Source organism: Aptenodytes forsteri, unplaced genomic scaffold (genome assembly GCF_000699145.1).
Source record: "Aptenodytes forsteri isolate BGI_AS27 unplaced genomic scaffold, ASM69914v1 Scaffold282, whole genome shotgun sequence".
In the NCBI taxonomy this organism is placed as follows: domain Eukaryota; kingdom Metazoa; phylum Chordata; class Aves; order Sphenisciformes; family Spheniscidae; genus Aptenodytes; species Aptenodytes forsteri.
This window is the reverse complement of record NW_008794089.1, coordinates 4,191,206-4,211,875: the sequence shown is the minus strand read 5'-3', so window position 1 is coordinate 4,211,875 and position 20,670 is coordinate 4,191,206. Positions and strand designations below refer to the sequence as shown.

General features: G+C 38.8%; 1 protein-coding gene across 1 annotated transcript in view; it reads right to left on the bottom strand.

Moving 5' to 3' along the window:
- The window catches only part of CNTNAP2 (contactin associated protein-like 2), a 972,464-nt gene that overhangs the window by 416,309 nt on the left and 535,485 nt on the right, over positions 1-20,670 (bottom strand). The window contains exon 11 of the mRNA XM_019470872.1: positions 18,012-18,118. Within this exon, the coding sequence (XP_019326417.1) occupies positions 18,012-18,118 (107 nt within the window). The remainder of the gene's footprint in view (positions 1-18,011; positions 18,119-20,670) is intronic.

Genomic DNA, 20,670 nt, shown 5'->3' with positions numbered 1-20,670 from the left:
GCCCTCCGGAAGTCCATGGTTGCAGTTTTGCTGGCCCCCCTCCTTACTTCACCAAGAATGGAGAATTCTATCATTTCATGGTCGCTAAGCCCAAGACGGCCTCCGACCACCACATCTCCCACCAGTCCTTCTCTGTTTGTAAACAGCAGGTCGAGCGAGGCACCTCCCCTGGTAGGCTCACTTACCAGCTGTGTCAGGAAGTTGTCTTCCACACACTCCAGGAACCTCCTAGACTGCTTCCTCTCTGCCGTGTTGTATTTCCAGCAGATGTCCGGGAAGTTGAAGTCCCCCACGAGAACAAGGGCTAGCGATTGAGAGACTTCTGCCAACCGCTTATAGAATGCTTCATCCGCCCCTTCATCCTGGTTGGGTGGTCTATAACAGACTCCCAGCAGGATATCTGCCTCGTTGGCCTTCCCCCTCATCCTTACCCATAGACACTCAACCGTACCATCATCACAATCGTTGAGCTCTATACAATCAAAACACTCCCTAAGAAGTATCTTAGGGTTTCACTCCACTTAATCAAAAATGCTTATTTACCCCACACGAACCACACAAAACACAGTTATAGAGCAAACAAAGCAGTAAGAAACTGAGCTGCCATGTTTTGTTACACTTCACATGAATTTCTGTATTTCGGCTTTCCTTATCCTCGTTCTCCGTTTTCTTCCACGAGTGCAAGACTTCCCATGGCTTCAGCTTGTGACAAAAGAATACTACTACACTCGTTTCAGAGTTGCCAGCCAGGCCCGAGAGGAGATAATCAGCCTTTAATCTCATCAGCAGAGGTACAATGCAATAGTCTCTTCCATTGCTTTCAGGCACAAAACAGGAGCACATTCCCCAACAAACCACACTTTTGTCCCTGGACAAAAATGACTAAGGTACTACCCCAAAGGGTCAGCTCGAATGAAGTAACGGTACCTTGCAGGGGAAGTCTGCTTAAGAAGACTCAGCAGGGTTCTACCTCAAGCAGCCCATTGCAGGAGGGGGGGCTCCACTGCTTCTCCTCCACCTCAGGATTAAGTCCAAATTGCTCTGTATCATTTTGCATTTGCAAGGCTACGTTACGGAAAAGATGAGTGGCTCCTGCTAAAGCAAACTTGGAAATTCAATTCTCAGACACTTTGGGGTAACTGGCCACCAGTCTTATACCTAGGATATGACACAGAGTTGATTGCAAAGCCTCTGCTTTCTCCAGCAGATTATCTAGGGCAGGCAAATTCCTTATTATGCCCCTCCTCTCCAGTCATACGCACAGGGAAAAGCACAAAGGTCTTTGGGAGTCTGCTTTTCCCATTGTACTTCTACCTGCAGTATGAGTATCTTACACATTCATACAACTAGATCACAAAACCCAACACTATTATGAGGCATTAACTGGAGGTGGTTAGCAGTTTTTGAAAGACTGTCCTCCCTTCCAGGAAAAAAATGGGGGGTTACAGGAAACCAAAGAACAGTTTCATAATTTTCTTGAATAGTTTGCTTTTTCAAAATAAGTTTTTGAATTAAAACATTAGCTCACCAACATTTAGCATGTTTCCACTGTGGTAGATGATAAATGAGGGTCTGATTTTACATTGATCAACTGTTCTCATTAAACTTTTGGAATGAAGAGAGTTTTGAGGTGGAGAGGAGCCTGGAGTGGCTGGGGGGGGGGGGGGGGGGGGGGGGAAACAAACCAAGAAAAACCCACACAAGTGAGAAAGAGAAGTAACTTGCCCCAAAATTACATCACTGGGAAATGCTTACACAAAGGACTGGATCTAAGTATGCTAATTCTCAATCCACAGTCCTATCAGATTGATCATACTGCCTTCCACATACGGGACAATTCATTCCAAATGTAGAATTTATCATGTATTTCTACACTAGGTTATGTACATAGGAATGCTACAAGCCCTAGATAATATCTGGTTATCTGTTGGTACATACCGCCCTTTTAATGGAAAACATAATTAAAACCCAGTATGTTCCCCTATTTTGAATTTTAAAAAAAAAAAAGTCTTTGTAAAAAAACCTTAGATGTGGAGAGATAAAAACATCTGCACATATATCTGAAGAAGTTCTCATTCCTTTGACTACTGTGCATCTTTACAGTTGATCTTTGCATTAACTTCATTCTTTCACATATTTGAAAAAGCCAGAATTACAAAGTGACTTCAAAACGTGTTTTTTCTTTCTAATGGCTGTCAATGGGCTTTTAATATCAGCACCTTAATGCTTTTTTGCAGTTGAAGTGTTTTAACAGTGAAGTAAGCAATATGCTAGATTGTCTTAATGGAAAAGTTTAAGAAAAAACTAATTAATTTTGAAGTCTTTACATGCAGAGTCCTTTTCAGGCTATGATTAATTCTGACTTTGATTTTATAGCATACGTGAGTTGTTTTAAAGTTATCTATTCTTAATTACATGTCCTCTTTTAACTGTCCCCTGGAAACAATATTTGGTTATGCATTCTGAATAACAGTAGAGCACAGGTTACAGTTGCCTGCAAAAAAACTTAACTCACTTAATATCTAAGCTTTCCCAAACACAGGCTGCAATTCAGGCAGGTTGCTTGGTTAGTCTTAAACGTGTTAACTAGCTCATTGAATTAAGGGACGGAAAATGCTCTGAATTAGACCCTGACTTCATACTGTTGTTGCACTGGACCCCAAATATATTTCCCCCACCTAGTAGAAATTTAGCTTAAAAATTCACGACACTTTATTTTAATTTAGAGCTACATATAAATGGCCCAACTGTACAACAGCTAAAACCTGAAGCCCAATTTCAGCCCTTACACTCTTTCTCTCACACCTCATCTGATAATTTCCAGATTTTTTTTAATTTCAACAAAATTACTGCTGGTTGACTATTCATATTCTGCTTTGCCTCCTAATGCTCATTTTCTCAACTTAACCTTCACCAAATAGTACTGATGCTATTGCTCATTTTGTAACTGCAGCCCTTTCCATCCTGAACACAGATTCCATCCATTTACTTACAATAAAAATGCAAGTTGCTTCCAATTTATTACACATTCTGCATTTCATAAACACCTGGTGCAGAGCAGTTCTCAGCTCAACAGACGATAAATTAGTAGCTGCAGAAGTAACTAGAAACTAAGAACAAGCTTATTTTTAAAAAAATAAATATTGCAGTACAAAACAAAAAAACTGCAACATCCCCAAACTAAAAAAATTATTAACAGCGTACAAACCTTTTCCCAGTTTTGCAGGAACAGCTCAAAAATGCAGCAATTTGGGGCTTATATGTTTCACATGAAAAAGTACATGAAGATCTCAGACTAAACAAAACAACTTCACCCCCATTTTAAAAAAAAAAAGGTAATTTAATAATAGTCTGCAACCTTAGAAAAGAAATGCATTATGTTAAATCCTTTGAAAACATGTAATAAATAATACAAGATGAATCCACAAAAACTATTATAAATTACAATGACATTTCCTTTGAAAAGTATTATTGGAAAAGAGATTAGCCTCTTTAGGAAGCTAGCATATTGATTATATGATCCTTTTAATAAACTTCTGTAAACAAAAGTAGCTTCTTTGTAAACATGCTTTGAGAAACTCTATTCTCAACAGCAAAGAGACAAACATCCCAGAAATGAGGTTTTGCAGAGCATGTATCAAATTTGAACATTTGATTAGTTCAGATACAGAGTGTGGGAAAGGAGGAAAAGAATAAATCAATACCAACATCACTGGCTGAGAACAATCAGTTGTTGAAAGTGCTTTCTCAGAGGATGCTAAGAGCAGAAGAGACAAAAGCCTCTTCTAGAGATTTCAGAAATTCTAGCTCACTTTTTTCCCCTATTACTCCAAGATCAGCATTGCTCAAACACACATCCATGCTGCAGAGCTTGAACTCAGTATTATTCACCTCCTGGAATCTATTTTACTTAACTCATGTCAGAAATACAGTCTCTTAAAGTGGGGGTCCTCAAGGAACAATTCAAAAGCCCACAGCCTTCATCAGGGACACCCAAACATCAGCTCACAAGAGGATGAAGTGGAAAGGTGAGAAACTGTACTCCCTTTTCTTACAGCATCTAGTACAACACTTACTCTGTAGTAACAGTGCTAAAAGAGCTGATCACTCTTTTCTCATTGCTCCCCACTGCCCCCAGTGTTAGGTTCATAAATATTTAACCCAGCTCCAGCCTCCTCAAACCCAGCAGCTCTGCCAAAACCACTCTTACTATTTCTCCAAACTTACTTTCCTCAGAGTAGCTTCACAGTTCACCTTCCTAGAGCGCTCCTCATCCCCATTAGTGCATCCCACAGCAGCTGTCCTCCATCAGCCCAAATGAGGCAAATCACCTCAAATGCATGAGGATGGGGGGGAATGGGAGCAACTCAAATTTTGCCCTACTGAAAGCTCCTCTTTCATGTTTTCAAAACTCAGCAGCTTGGATTTCCAGTATTTACTGTGACTCTCTGGATTATTTCTCATTCCTCTTTTCATATAATTCAAACAATCTGTCTTCCATGAACAAAGTTAACAGGCATTGCAAAGACCCCCCGCATGCCTTAAAATGCTAGCTTTCCACTACAGAGACTCAGCCCAGTATGTTCATGTTACCCAGTTTACTTATGGAAATTCTCAATTTTTTACTGGGAATTCAGTGCAAGATCTGGCAGTCTTGTGTAAATCATTCAATCATACAGGCTGCTGAACCTGTGCTCAATCTCACTAAAATCAGATGTTTGCATGTGCACGGGTCCTCTTCTGCGGCATCTATCGTGATGCTGCTTTCTGCAGAAGGCCCAATTCTGGAATCCAAGATTTGTTTATGCAAGATGCTGCTGTCTAAAACATCATGTTTCACTAGCAAACATTCAGAAATCAGGGTGATTGATAGTTTGTTGCAGCCCTGCACACAAATTCCTGCAGGACAACTGAAGGAGAGTTTTGTGCCACGTATTCTCAAAATATAGGACATTTCTGACTAGGCTGTATCTTCCACTTGAAGTGTATTAAAAAGCGGCATTCTTCCTGTCTTTTGAACAAAATATTCTTTCACAAGAATGTATTATGTAATACAGTTTATGACCAGAAAAGTATTTATGGTTCTTCCATATAGAAATAGAGAAAATCATGTAAGTAATATGCCTATATGCTTAAGCTCAGAAAGATTACGTAGAAAGGATTTAATAAACCCTCACACAAACAAAGACAATGCAATATTTAAATGCTAAAAAAAAGAATTGGTTTTGGACTTAAGGGTTGAATAGGCTGGGAACACAGTACTAAACCCACTCAGATATGATGTGCCCATGAACTTAGCTCAAATTATCAAAGTTGTGTGTCCCCCCCCCCCCCCCATCTTTTAGCAATTGAGAACTAAATTTCAAAAATTAAAAGTGTCCTTTCATTATTAGTACTGGGTACATAACCCTGTCATACTGAGCATTTTCCCCTTTAGTTATATTAAATCATCGCCATTATTTAATCACATTAAAAGTCCTCATATTTTGTCTGATAGCCTGGTATGACAGAAATGATAAACCTTTCCTAAATATCTTACTACATATTTTACACAAGAAATCAAAACTTGAATTTAACATCAGAAATTTCTTTAAAAAGGAATCATCGCCATTATTTAATCACATTAAAAGTCCTCATATTTTGTCTGATAGCCTGGTATGACAGAAATGATAAACCTTTCCTAAATATCTTACTACATATTTTACACAAGAAATCAAAACTTGAATTTAACATCAGAAATTTCTTTAAAAAGGTAATACCATTTCACTGGAAAAAAGAAACTTACACTGAGTGATTTTTAAAAACTTCTAAGGAACTCTTTGAGCATGCAAAGGCTGAAAGCAATCAATAGTAAGAACAATAACAGTTATGAACAGAGATGCACAAGTCAGAGTCAGATGCACAAGACTAGACGTATCTAGTTAGAAAGCATTTTCTAAGGTATCATCTGTGACTCTGTCACTCTCTGACAGAGGCTTTTTCCTACAGTTTGCACATGAAATGCAAATTTATAAGGTTCACTCATTATCTTACCAACATCCAAGTAACAAGAACAGAGAACTCAAGAAAGAAGAGGGAAGCAACAGGTTTTAATTTACTGATTCAAAATAGATTTTAATTGGTGTTTTTAAAAAAGATCTGCTTTTCCTTATAAAGCTAACAAGGCTCAGTGCTGACAGGACTAAATGTTATTAGCCTAGCTGAAATAAAACTGCCACAGAAGTTAATGAGAGCTCTCAACAAATAACGAGAGTAGAGCTGAACACTAGGTTTTGTAGTCAGTTCCAGAGTCTTTAATTTCTTATCCAAGTTACTGGTTCAAATAGGGTCTCGCCTGGTAGAGGACAAAACCCATTACTCAACATGGACTGGTTAGTGAGCTATGCAAGACATGTTGGGGGTTTCAGTCTATACTCTAAATGGGAGGCATGCCTACTCTCACAAAGACCATTGTTAGTATGGTTGGTTTTAAATAAACTGCTGAGATGACAATGGCAGTGAAGAAGTCAGAAATTGCACTGACATGGAAGCTCATCTGAGACACAACTGAGGTGTTGTTCATGTTGCCAATGGCAATATGAGCCTCCTAGTGCTTAGTGACAAGATCTTGTGTTCTGTGACCATACCTGGAGATCCACTCTGTGGTCTCATATAGTAGCTAGACCAACAGATATAATTTGCTCTGAAAAAGTTGTGCACACAAGAGATCCAAGGATGAGAGATGCTTAAGAGTGAAGTGTGTTTTCTGCAAAGGAAACAAGCAAGTAGCAGGAGAATCCCAGGACAATATTTGTTTCTTATTAAGCATTAAAAGTGGCAAGTGATGTAGATGTGCACACAAATCCAATGTGGATATGTCCTGGGCTGACAGTGGGAGTAACACCATTTGATCTTCAAAGCCTTGTAAGAGCATAACGCTTGTCTGGCACAGCGTAACTCACTGCAGCATCCAGGAACACTCTGTGCAGAGGAAGCAATGCTTTAAAGCTAACATCTCTGCACATTTTTAAGCAGTATCTGTAATACACTGCTCCCTCCACTTCTCTGGAATCTAAGCAGAATGCTAAGTTAAAAGTAAAAAAAAAAAAAGAACTTAAAAAAAAAAGACAAATCTTTGGATACTTGTATATATATTATGTCTTATTAGGAAGCAGCGGGAGATGTTCTACAAGGGGGCTGAGTCGGGAGCTGCAAACGACACCTGCACAGGCTGTGCCCTCACTGACAGGGTGCCATCCCACCATCCTGCTGTCCCCAGGCTGAGTCAGGGCAGGGTTGACAGCCCAGGGGACCATCAGGCAAGGCAAGGTAACAGGCCAGGTGCAGGGACCATTCAGGAAGCCCAGCAGGACAGCAGGAGACAGGGCTGGGCACAAGCCTGCCCACAGGAGAGCTGAGGGCAGGACAGTGTGACCCGGTGCCAGCTGCAGTGAGCCCCCTCAAGCCCATGGGCATGTGGGGTGGGGAGTGGACCTGATTGTGCTATTGGGCAATTAAGGCCTAATAGTGCTCTCAGGGTCCTCAGCCTCTGCAGTACAAAAACTTACCGTCTGCCTGACCCATCCAGTCAAGCCTTCGAGGACTACTTCTTGAAATCCCAGACATCAAAGGAGACATTTACCAGTGATTCATCTACAGGTTTATTAAAGATCCAAACAGAATATTGGCTGGTAGGAGATTTGCTGAGGAAACAGCCAAATCGTAAGACTACCTCAGCAGTCCAACTGATGCACAGAGTAATTTTAAATGGAACAAGAAGAATTTGGATGTCTTGTTAAACATGTGACAGAGACTTGGCTATGATTTTTTTTTTTCTGTTACCATTTACGGGGAGAAATTCTTGAATGGGGGATTTCTCAAAACCTAACTTAGAAAATATTTATAATACCATTTGCAAGGACATTCTGTGTAAGCTTATATACATCTTAGAAATATTTGTGCTTGACATAACATATATTCTTCGCTATTGGGAATTACATCTGTAAAGTGAGGGCCAAAACATCAAATGGCACGCTATGATTTTTGTCATCATTGTATCTGAAAAAAATTTATAAACTGTGTTTGGTTCCTTCATCTCACAGGGAAAGACTAAATGAAGGGTCTAATAAAGAAGACATGCATGGTAATATGCACCCAAACTTTAGTAGGTTCCTTGGGAGCAAAGGATGTGAAAGAAAACTAATCACTGGAAGTTTCTTTGAGAGTCTGAATAAAAACTAGAATGAGGAAAGCCCAACTGGCATAAACACTTTTCTTTTACTCACTCCTTCTTCACCAAGCTAGCAAACATTCTCTAAGGCTCTTGGATGCAAACAGATCATTCAGCTTTTTATTACCCAGCAAGCTAGGATGTCCCTCCTTCTTTTCGTGAAAAACTTCAACTCTTCTTGAAAGACTGTTCAAATTTCACTTCAGTACCTTACTTTGGGAAGTTGCACCTTTTTTTTTTTTTTCATTTTTTCCTTTTTTTCTTTTATTTAAATTTTAAATTAAATTTACTATTCCAATTTTAAGGAGAGCTCTTAAGGAACAGGACAGGAATGTTATCTTAAAAATGTGCTAGGAAAAATATTTCTCTCCAATTTCATCTTCTTGGATATATTTTTGTTTCATTCTTTTTTAAGGCAGATCCATATCAACACAGAGTTAAATTTTACGTACAGATCCTGAAAACTATTCTGGTTTTCATGTTAAAGGTTGCATATTGTACGTGAAACACAAACCCAGTTTCTATCAACATCAAATCCTTAATTACATAAACCCAAATTTCTTTCTGAGCACAGGCAAGGCAACTCTAGTCTACAACTGGTAGTATTGACCATCAAATTATTATGCCTTCTTCACGTTAACCTGAGAGTTAATCATCAAAAAGTGTGATATACTGAGGAAAAATACTTTAATACGTTTAAGTTTTTTAAACAGAGGTTTTGCTAGGTATAGCAAGGTCAATTCTGCTGCACTGGAAGCTATGGGGGGGAATTACTCTCTGCTTGTTACGTTTAAGTTTTTTAAACAGAGGTTTTGCTAGGTATAGCAAGGTCAATTCTGCTGCACTGGAAGCTATGGGGGGGGATTACTCTCTGCTTGTTACAAAGGAAAGGAAAGGAAAGGAAAGGAAAGGAAAGGAAAGGAAAGGAAAGGAAAGGAAAGGAAAGGAAAGGAAAGGAAAGGAAAGGAAAGGAAAGGAAAAGGGTTATTTCATCTCTGCTTTTCTACCAAACTGCTTTGCTGCTCATCAATGAATCAGAGATGAAAAAAATAATAATCTCTTAAGTTAGCTACAGGAACCTGGATTCAGTTTCTGTCTGTCATAGTGACTTCCTCTGTGACCTTGGGCTAGCTGTTTCCTCATCTTAAAAAGTAGTATCAAAACATATTCTTGCATTTTTGGCTGAAATAAATCATTAGCTCATCAGACAAGCCTTGCCTATCACCATAGCCATGTATGCACATATGGTCCTGATCTCAACTGATGTCTCTAGGTGTTAATGCAATGCAAAGACTCTGCAATCAAAACTTTGCAGTCAACTGTGCTAAGTCAATCATTTTGTGTAAAATAAAAGCTTTGAGAATCCCATGACAAGTAAATAAATAGATAAATAATAAGCAACCTCACCACATTTCAGATCCCATTGTTTTGGACAGGAACAAGACTTTAGTAATGGTGTGAATAACAGCCCTCAGTTCTCCTTTCTAAAAGCTCCTCTTGAAATTGCTGCCTTCCTGCACCTTGCATTTTATTACTGGAGCACAGCAACAATGTACTAAAAATAAAATATATTTTCACCTGACCACCTTGCCACTTGAGGATTCTAGCCATTTATGAGATGTGATAATCTCCTAACTACTTTTCTCAATTAAAGAGCAAGCACTCTACTCCTCTGTAAACAGGATTTAGTTCACAGAGCTGGCTGAGGCTGAACCAGGAGCCTGCCACATCCAATCCACTTCAGGTTTTTCTAGAACAGCAATTCTCAAGTGCTTCAGGGCAGCTAGATTTGTCTATTGGGAGCTTTGTGTATATGTTCATTGCACTTCCAGATAATTCACATTATAGAGGAGAGGAGAGGAGAGGAGAGGAGAGGAGAGGAGAGGAGAGGAGAGGAGAGGAGAGGAGAGGAGAGGAGAGGAGAGGAGAGGAGAGGAGAGGAGAGGAGAGGAGAGGAGAGGAGAGGAGAGGAGAGGAGAGGAGAGGAGAGGAGAGGAGAGGAGAGGAGAGGAGAGGAGAGGAGAGGAGAGGAGAGGAGAGGAGAGGAGAGCTGGAAGGGACCTACAACAACCATCTAGTCCAACTACCTGACCACTTCAGGGCTGACCAAAAGTTAAACCATAGTGTTAGGGGGGTTGTTCAAATGCCTCTTAAACACTGACAGGCATGGGGCATCGACCACCTCTCCAGGAAGCCTGTTCCAGGGTTTGAGCACCCTGTCGGTAAAGAAATGTTTCCTCATGTCAAGTCCGAACCTCCCCTGACAGACGCAGCTTTGAGCCATTCCCACGTGTCCTGGCACTGGGTGCCAGGGAGAAGAGATCAGCACCTCCCTCTCTACTTCCCCTCCTCAGGAAGCTGTAGAGAGCAGTGAGGTCGCCCCTCAGCCTCCTTCTCTCCAAACTAGACAAACCCCTTGTCCTCAGCCGCTCCTCAAAGGACATGCCTTCCAGCCCCTTCACCAGCTTTGTTGCCCTTCTCAGGACGCATTCATGTACCTTAACATCCTTTTTACATTTATTCATGTACCTCAACATCTGGTAGGGTCCAGAACTGCACACAATACTCAAGGCGAGGCAGCACCAACACTAAATACAGCAGGATAATCCCCTCTTTTGACTGGCTGGTTATACTGTGTTTAATGCACGCCAGGATGCGGCTTTCTCTCTTGGCTGCCAGGGCACCCTTCTGTTCAGCCACTTCTTCACCCAGCCCACTGTCTACCTTCTCATCTCACAGTTGGACAACTCGTGCAGAAGGATGCTGTAAGGCACAGTATCAAAAGCCTTACTAAAATCCACAAAAACTATATCCACTGCCATCCCTTTATTCATTAGGCAGGTGACTGTAGAAGGATACTAGTTAGACAGGACTTTCCCTTTCTGAACCTATGTCGACTGTGTCTGATGGTTCATTGTCCTTTAATGTCCTTTAAATGCCTTTCAATAGCACCCAGCATGATACACACCACTTTCATCTTGTCAAACTGTAGAAACTTTGGAGGGTTTTTTCCTGTGCTTTGTCAGTAATGACACTCCACATTCAGATTATCTAGTGAAGATGATTATTCTGCTGCTGCCTGGAGGCACTCTGGCTGCCTGTACATTCTCTTGAGAATAATTAGTGCATTTATGTGTCCATAGTTATACAACCTGATTCATGAGAACCTAAACAACCTTACCATTAATGGACAGTCTGGCTTATTTCACTCAGATTAGGTTGAACGAGTAAGATAGCCTGCAATATTGCATATTTTTAATCGCCGCAGAAATACTTTTTTTAAAAGTGGTTTTCTATTCCTTACTCACACTTTCCCCTTACCTTTATTAAACTGTAAGATAGGAAAAAGCTTCCATAAACATAGTCCGTGACTTGTTAAGACAACTCTTTTTCCTGATCAAATAATGCATTAATATGCTTGTGAAACTGCAAGGCCTTCGTCTTTTCTAACAAATTTGTTTGAGATCACAAAGAATAACCATGTTGTTCTCAGAATTCCCCCAGTCTCCAGTGAAGTGAAAAACCATACTTTGCTTGTTTGGGATGACTATACATCTGTACAGTTTCTTTTCTTTTTTTCCTGAAGTAAAGTTCAGAGCATATTTTTGCCAAATTATTTATTTGCTTTCTCGCTATGGAACTATTTCTGAAATTGCTGACAGGAAAATATCATCGCCATGCCGCCTTTTCTTATCTAGACTCTAAATGTAGAAAGTCCAGTGTTTCAGGTGTTTCCTCATTTATGGAAAATCATTATACAGGAAAATCAGTTAGTACAAACTAATTGATGAAGGTCTTGCTGATGATCACAGCCTATGAAGATTAAATTTGGTTTTCTGATTACTGATTTTGGCAATAATTGGGAATCCAAATTATCACTGCTTCGACAATGTGTGTAACATAAATGTTTCTTACACAAAGTTTTTTTCTAGATACTATTAAACTCATTATTAAAGCAATATTTCATTTTAGGGAGAAGGTCAATGTTCCTGGAAAAAAATATCAATGCCCATTAGACTTCCAGTGATACTTAATGTATTTATCATTTCAAGAGAAGATCAGTACTTTATTCCTCATTAACTTTGAATCATGTTCCAAAATATAGGGTAATATTTATTCACAACAAGCTGTGAGAAGACAAAGCCAGAGAATTCAGAGGTCAAGGTCTGTTATATTGAAACTAAGAATCACTACATTTTTTCGAATACTCATTTTGAAAAAAACTTACAGCACATTGCCAATCTGAAATTGTAAAATTGTGTATGTTCTTTCTCAAGAGTTGCATTCTTTGTGTATTCCGATGCAATTAATGCCTCTTCTAGTGACAAGAGTGAGTATGTAAGGTCGTATTTCTCCTATTGCTTTTACAGAACTAACAGGCAACAGATTGTGAGCAATCGAGTCCCTCCTATGGAATAACTGAAGATTTATAAGCAAACCCTTTCCTGTCCAATATTCTTGAAGGAATGGGGGCTGCACACCTGTAAAAGTAAGGACAGTGTTTGTTTGAAGGTGAAATTAAAGAATAGAACTTGTCTCTCATATGAGTAAAAATGGGTATAATTAAGATTAATCTTTTAAGTGCATTGGACTTTTTTGCTACTGGAAACCATTAGGAGAAGGCAAATATGATCAATCTAGGTTCTCTGGGCTTTTTCCTAAATCTAACAAAGTTTGTGCAGGAGGTGGTAAGTAGATGCACCATAGTCATAGTAAACTGTCAGTAAATCCTTTCTTGTGTTTCTTTTACATGTAGATTCTAGAGAAAGCATGCATTGAGCTATATATCAAAAATCTGAGACAAAGAAGCTTAAATGATCGTTATTTATCCTGATAGACAATTTGTAAATTTATACCACTCTGTTTTAAAGAAGCTGTAAATAGCAGGAAACACATTAGAGCCTAAAACAAGATGTATAACTTGCACAAAGTGCAGCAGAGTGGTGTTACCTGAAGATCATGATGGAGATGAGAAGTGATAAGGAAAATGAGCTCCTGTTCTCAAAGGCTTCAGGAACCATTTACCAATAGACTGTGGAAAAATATCACTCTAAGAACTCTGCACAACAGGTCAGCCTTTGGTAGTCTTTAAAGGTTAATTAGTCAGGGATTAAAATTTAGCTGATACAATAAAGCTAGTAAGGATGATACTTACTGTTAATTATAACCCTAATAATTAATTCTTAAATAATTTTCTAACTCTTTCATCACTGTAAATCATTATTTTTAAGTAAATACATTCATTTATCTTTTAGTCTTGTCTAATGATAAAATCGATGCTCTAGTCTGATATTTGCCAGGCCACACCATTCCCTTGGGCACAGAGTATCTGTTTGCCAAAAGAAATCTGGCAGATTTCTAGGGTATTTACCATGCAATGAGAGAGACACAACTTTCCAGTATTTTTGGTTAATTCACCATTGAGCTCCAGGGACCCAGTTGTAGCTGGATGTGTGGCAGGTGCAACCGCCCTGACAAAGACGGGGGCATTAAGACCGCTGTGTCCTCACTTTTCGCGCCCTTACTTTCATGCCTTTAAGGTGGCAAGTGCTGACCATCACGTACACACCTTGGGGCAGTGTGTATTTGTAAAATACCATCATGTATACACCTTGGGCGAGGGGTAAGAAAGTCAAGGCCCTCAGCCAATCAGAACTGACGACAGATCAGATTTGACTAGGGTATAAATGGAGCCCCACTGGAGGGCAAGTTGAGTTGGTCCTCCTCGGACAGTGGGTCTGCGGTCGGGGACTCTCCCCTTGGGTTGGGATGCCGCCCAAGGAAACTCCTCGAGGTTGAGAGCCCTCATCTTATAGGTGAGTGATTGTGCACATTTTGGATCCTCATTCCTAAAGCCAGCTGTGCAGTATTAATTCCTTGTACACCATCCTGAACCTGTGGTTTACTGATGTTGCCTGAGTGTTGGTGCCTCATTTATAGTTAGTTTTCTCCTAAACAATTTTGGTTAAAGTTTATTTTTTAATCTATCATCTGCCTACTTTGATTACACGAGCCTCCACGACAGGATGAAACAAATTATTGTGGAGTAGAGACATCGTTTTCTGTGAATGGCAGCTTAAGCCTCTGACACCTAACAAGATAGTAGACACAGAGCTTGGAGATTTTGGGGTGTCTTTGAAAGATGAAGAGCCTTCCTATAACAATGTCCTATTCTGAAAAGCAAATTATTTCATGATCTTAAAATGGCAAATGTGCGTAACTGATTTACACAATTAGAGAGATAATAAGAATTAAAGTAGTTATTTCAGATTTATTTATTTGAAATTTTTCCTTCTGTAGCTGTTTATTTTTGGTTTATAGTTTCTACTATGTCTCAGCCCCAGAATACATATTTCTCCATCTCTCTAGACTAACTGTTGCTTTCATTACCATACTATAAACATATTATGACCAGACCTGTGTGAAACAAAGCCATTTTGATTCACAAGGATTTCATGAAAACATTTTTCTGTGTTTCACTTCAAGGAGTTCATCCCTTGAGTTTGTCTTTGAATTTCAACTTCAAAGGAACCTAAACCCAGGATCTGAAATTCAGTCAAGGCTGCAAAGCCTTGCCTTGTTTCAGGTTAAAAGCTCAGGAAAGTGTTGAATTCCCTGACCAAAGCAAAATCAATTCACTGAAAAAAAAACCTTCAGTAACACAGAATTATCTTGTTCCTTTAAGTTCAGCAAAACTCAAACTCATTAAAATCATCAGCTATGGACTTACATTCCCCACTAACGTAGTCTTGACTCCCATTTCTTTGAGAAATGCCCTGTTATACCCACTGCACAAACATACATTGAGAGAAGAAATATATATTTTACTGTAGAGTATAATACCATTTGTATTTGTAAAATAATCTTATATTTAAGTAAAATGGTACTGAACAAGTGCTATCTGCACTTAAACACTTTCCTGCTCCATAGAATCATGAAATCTGCTAAATTTTACAGCCTTTCATACAACCCACAATGCTGTTTAAAATTGCTTTCAGCTAATTTTATACCACACACCAGTTATCATTCCAACTTCCCTCCTCCCCCAGCATCTCTTTTGTACTGCTATTGCCACAAACATCAGAACTCAAGAGCAAAAGGCAGCATACCAAGCCTGTCCGAGTACACACGTACGCTGCACAAGTAAGAAAAGACACATAGGGTCAGTATCATTGCAGCAGAGCTGAGGCCCCAGACCTCAGGACAGTATAACTACAACCTTTGGCAAGCTTCAACAAATCCCCTCATTATTTGCAGCTATACCCAATACCGTGAATACGGCTGGAACATGCTCTTGTAAATAGTGATAGCTCCTGCTCAATAAAGGCAGAGTTAAAGTTGTCTCAGTCTATAGCCTGACGTTATAATTTTTGGTTTTCAGTCATTTTTGTGCCATTAAATTCTGTACTCTAGAAAGGCGGAAGACTTCACATATTCTGACAGGATATCTATCAATCAAGTGAATCACTTTCTGCTCACCCTCATTTTGTAAGAAAGAAGACTTCTAAAATTGTAGCAACACACATGGTAAAGACTAAAATTATGTTCTTTAGACACAAAAATGAAACAAAACAAAAGCTTAGCCATCTATGTTAGAAACTTTGCCTGAATTAAAAAAGTAAAGGTTCTTGAACAATGTGTCTCCAAATGACCCGGACAGCTGTAATCCCATACACTTTATCCATTCCATAGCTAAAGATGGGACAATATACTCCAAATCCCCCTTTGCAGTCCAGCAGTGCCTTTTACTTGCCTTATTGCACTGTTTTATCCATAAAAGGCAGGTGAAAAATCTATTAAGAGAAATGGTCACAGCTCCTTGGATTGTTATTTCTTTCCTTTGTAATAAATGTGATTTCGGAAAAGTGATATCATCCATTTGTCCTCGCTACTTCTTTTTGGGACTCAAGAAGAAAGCTAAACTATGTCAGGTTACATCTTAAAAGCTCGTCTGCACACCCACAAAGGAGCACAGACAGACAACGGCAGGAGGGGTAGCCCAAATAATACCCTGACGGGCCATCTAGTGTCCAGGCATCAGCAACTGTGCAGCCTGAGATCCAGGGGTCAGCCACTGGGCTGAGTGAGTGCCTGAGCTGAGCCGCTGGAGGGATCCACCGTGTGTGGATGTGGATGTTCACTACTCTCACTAGTGGACATGCATCCTGCTCAGCCAGAGGGGGGAGCAGGATGAGGCCATTGGTGCTGTGTTCATGTGCATGCTCTGTCTATGATCTGTATGGCCAGCCATGTATATATGTATGTGGTGTATATGGGATCGGTGGGCGCATGCCTACCAGGAATACATTTACGGCCTTGCTACTGGTTGGAACTGGGGGAATGCAGCTGCAGCAGTCTCACCGCTGGCAGGCTGTTGGATCCAGCACGATACATTTTCCTCTAACAGACTATACTTATTTTCAGAGGCTCACCAGAAAAAATATTCTTACTTAACTGAGCTTCCATCCCTGCATTTCTGCAGTTAAAGATCTTAACAGCCTATCACATGCGTAGTAATCGTATTTTCCAAGTGGCTGTAATAGATCAGCCAAAGCTCTAAAAATACTATACTTTCAGAGAAATATATGAATTATTTTTCTTTGTTTCACTGAAATACAACATCACTCTAAATTCTGTGTTTTCTTTCCCAAGATTAGATGCAACCACACCATCACTATGCACATTCACCCTTGGTGGAAAAAGGGCTGCCTATGAAATTTCTCCTCCAAAAATTGGTAGTTTAAATCTCTCTCTTTAATAAACGTTCATTTGCTATTTAACGCTTTCAGTTTTACCAGTTCAGTAGCCAGACCATGGAAAACTTTGCCATTCAATGCACATATATGTATTAATAGTTATATAAAATACATTCCCTCTTACATTAATACAATGTTTAAAAATAGAATAGGTTTTTGTTGAAATTCAGACAACTGTGAATTGTCAAAATTTTCTCATTGGTTTGGGTTTTTCTGGTTAAAAATGAAAGAATTCTGCAATTATCTTTGTAAAATTTTACACAGCTGTAGTTAAAGTAAATAGTAAAATAATATAAATTTATAACTAGGCTTCAATTTTAACTTTCATGTGTTCAGAAGCATTTTTACTCTCTCCTCAATATTAAGAGATTATTTGTTAAAGAAAAAAGGGAGAAAAGTAAGGACTGGATATGTTTTCTGCATCTTCTAGATATTTTAGAATACACTTCGCAGATGAAAATCCCACTTGTAGCGTACAATAGAAGGAACAGAAGACACATGCTGCTGACTGCATGCGTTGTTCAGCACATACAGAAAGAGCAACTGTACCTTTTTCTCTTCTTTCTGTGCTTTAATAGTGTAGGGCATGTGGAACTCATAGGAAACAGTCTTATTTGGGAAACTCATAACAACAGAGTAAATAATTTGATTTTAGAATGGCCAATATTCAGTATATAAACACGCTTCGGGATTAGCAACCTGAACAAGCGTCTCTCTAGCAGCGGTCAGCAGCTCTCTCCAACAGCTTAGGGCAGATTCATTGTGTCCATCTGAAACTCTAGTGTGCAATTGCTGAGAATGTGTTTGTTCAGTACACCCAACTAAGACAGCTGTACTGCTTTGGTCCCTTGCATGGTGCAGCACAGTGCTATATAAATACATCCCTACGTAGATAAGGTGGAGTATGATTAAGCCAACACCTCCTTTCAGGAAAGGTTTTAGGATCTTTAACAACCAGAGGGGAAGACTTTGACTTTTTATCTCAATCAAAAGACATCAGTGTCTTCCCTACTCCACTGCAATTTCAAAACTGCAGGATGGCTTACAGTTATGACAAGTGGCGCCACTGTATCCAGTTCCATCACAAGTGCACTTGAAGCTGTCCCACGTCTGGCTGCATTTGCCACCGTGTTCACAGTGATTGGGCACACACCTGTCAGGACGAGATGCAAAGACAGAAAGAAAAATCTAAATGAGCATCAAGATTTACACACAGCTAAATTGTGAGCTGCCCAAGCAGTGTATCATGTCCTTGCCTGGTAATTAGTCCTTGTTATTTTAGGCAGATTAACAGAATTTATATCTGAACACACAACTGCACAAAAGATGATTCATCGAGGCTCTGCTGTAGCCCTTTTACAAACAGAAAAAAAGCGCAATAAAGGTGGAATACATTCACCCATCATAAATTAGGGTTCTAAGCTACGTATGACTGGTACTTAGCTGTCAAAACAAAAAGAACATCACAAGTCACACCTCCTCCTGCTGTGCAGGTGGTGTCATGCCTCAAGAACTCCAGTCCCACAAGTAACTGAAAGTTAAAGAAAGAATGCCAGTGAGTTGCTATTTATCATTCTGTTGCCAGCAATGGGATAAAGTGGAGGCAGATTGCCTGCTGGCTAGGACGGAAATTACTAATGCTGCATTATTAAAACAAACAATAGGGTTTCGTTTTAAAGGTTTTAAATTTTTTTCTTCACAGGGATTTGTGGCAGGTGTTGTTCACCTTTCTCCCACCCATCTGCTTTTCTTCTCCAGCTACACTGTTGCTGGAGAGTGGAAGGAATGCAAAAGAAAAAGTGGAACAGCAAAAAACAAGTTATAGCAGAACATATATTTATTGTTCGAAATATTATCTAAATATGATTTCAAAGATTTGAGTTTGGCCAGTTTCTTTTCTATCAAGGATAGTTAAAAATGGGAATTACCATGTACTTTCACCTTTGAAACTATTAAATTTCTTTTCTTTGAGAGGGCTTTGAAATATCATTCCAAAGAATCTTTTTTTTTTCTTATTAAATTCGTTACAGTCAGACTCAGTACAGGCTCTGCATTTTTGATCAAGAACTAAAGGCGCTTTTCTTTCATGTTGAGTTGGCCAAATCTAATTTAGGAGCTACACTTTTTTGCCACGACATTAGAAATAAAAATTAGAAGACCCCCTTCTAGACAAAAAAATTAAAATATTTTCATAAATGCATTACAAATTAAGTATGCTTATCTCTAAAATAAATGTGAAGTTCATCATATTCCTGTGATAGTTAACAATACTCTATTAAATAACACCCAAGGACAGCTTTTCTTTCCTATGTAGCAATTTATTGAAACTGAAGGTATTTGGGTGAACCCTCTATAAGCCTACAGTCTCATAACTCCTCAAGTTCCAATTAACAGCATTGGCATAGATGACTCAGCTACCAAGAGTAACCTACGTTATGATATGCATTAGACTTGAACATTATGTACTCATATTTATAAAAGATTTTTGGTTTTATGCATGCCAGTACAAGTATCTCAGAATATACACAATATAGATGTCTTACATCCTATATCAGCCTGTAGTATTCAAGGCTGCCCATTCTTTCTTTTTAAAAAAGATCAGAAAATACTGGCTTGGTAAAAAATAGTGCTTAAAGAAATGCTCTTCTAAAGAAAGAAACAAAGCATTTAAAATTTTTGTTTTCACAGTAAAATAGTTAAACTACCTGAGGCAATTATCACAGTTCAATAAATTATGTTTTCAACATGGTTTAAGCAAATTCATTTACTTTTGTAAGTGTGGCAGGCTAAATGCACAGATAGAGGCAATTACTGCTATTCAGCTAATAGGTGATGACTTTCTGTTGTGTTCTCAACACCACAGAAGAAAAACAAAAGCATGTAATAGCACATTTCTAAACATCCAAATGGTTTACAATTTATATGAATCCATAGCTGGTGGGTACAAGAGTAGGGAAAGCAGAGAGCAGTGACATTTAAAAAATAATCTCATAAAAGTAACTTTTATTCAAGGATATAAACATCTACAAAAGTTCCTAAATCTGAATATGGTTTTGTATTTTTTCCAGCCTTTCAAAATAACTGCTTTTGAATTATTATCTTCTTCATTTACATTTGAACATACATTACTTCAAAAGTATTTTTCCAATGACCAAACTAAACATTGTTCTATGTGAATTTCACCAGCTATTCATATGAAGTCTCACACGTAATGCTAGCAACTAGTTTCGCATTTTAGTGCAGCACAACTTACTTTTATTGTAGCATAACTAGTAAAGATACTGCATTATTGACTATATAACTGAGGTAAATGAATTAATCTAGGGAAATATGAAAAACAGATATTTATCTGTATCATTTAACGGAGCATATTAAGTCATAAAAGCAGAGGTATTCAGCAAACTCCTTGATGTTAATTTTATACTTCTAACATGATGGTTGGACTAGCCTAGTCTGCATCTGCAAAATTTCTTTTTTACTCACCTGTTTTTCCCTGTTCTAAATATAATGTAGTTAGAAATAAGAAGTAAATGATATCTTAATATTTGTGCTAACTGGAGTTTAAATCAGTGTCCTGGTTTAGGCAGGGACAGAGTTAATTTCCTTCCTAGTAGCTGGTACAGTGCTGTGTTTTGGATTTAGGATGAGAACAAAGTTGATAACCGTTGTTTTAGTTGTTGCTAGGTAATGCTCACCTAGCCAAGG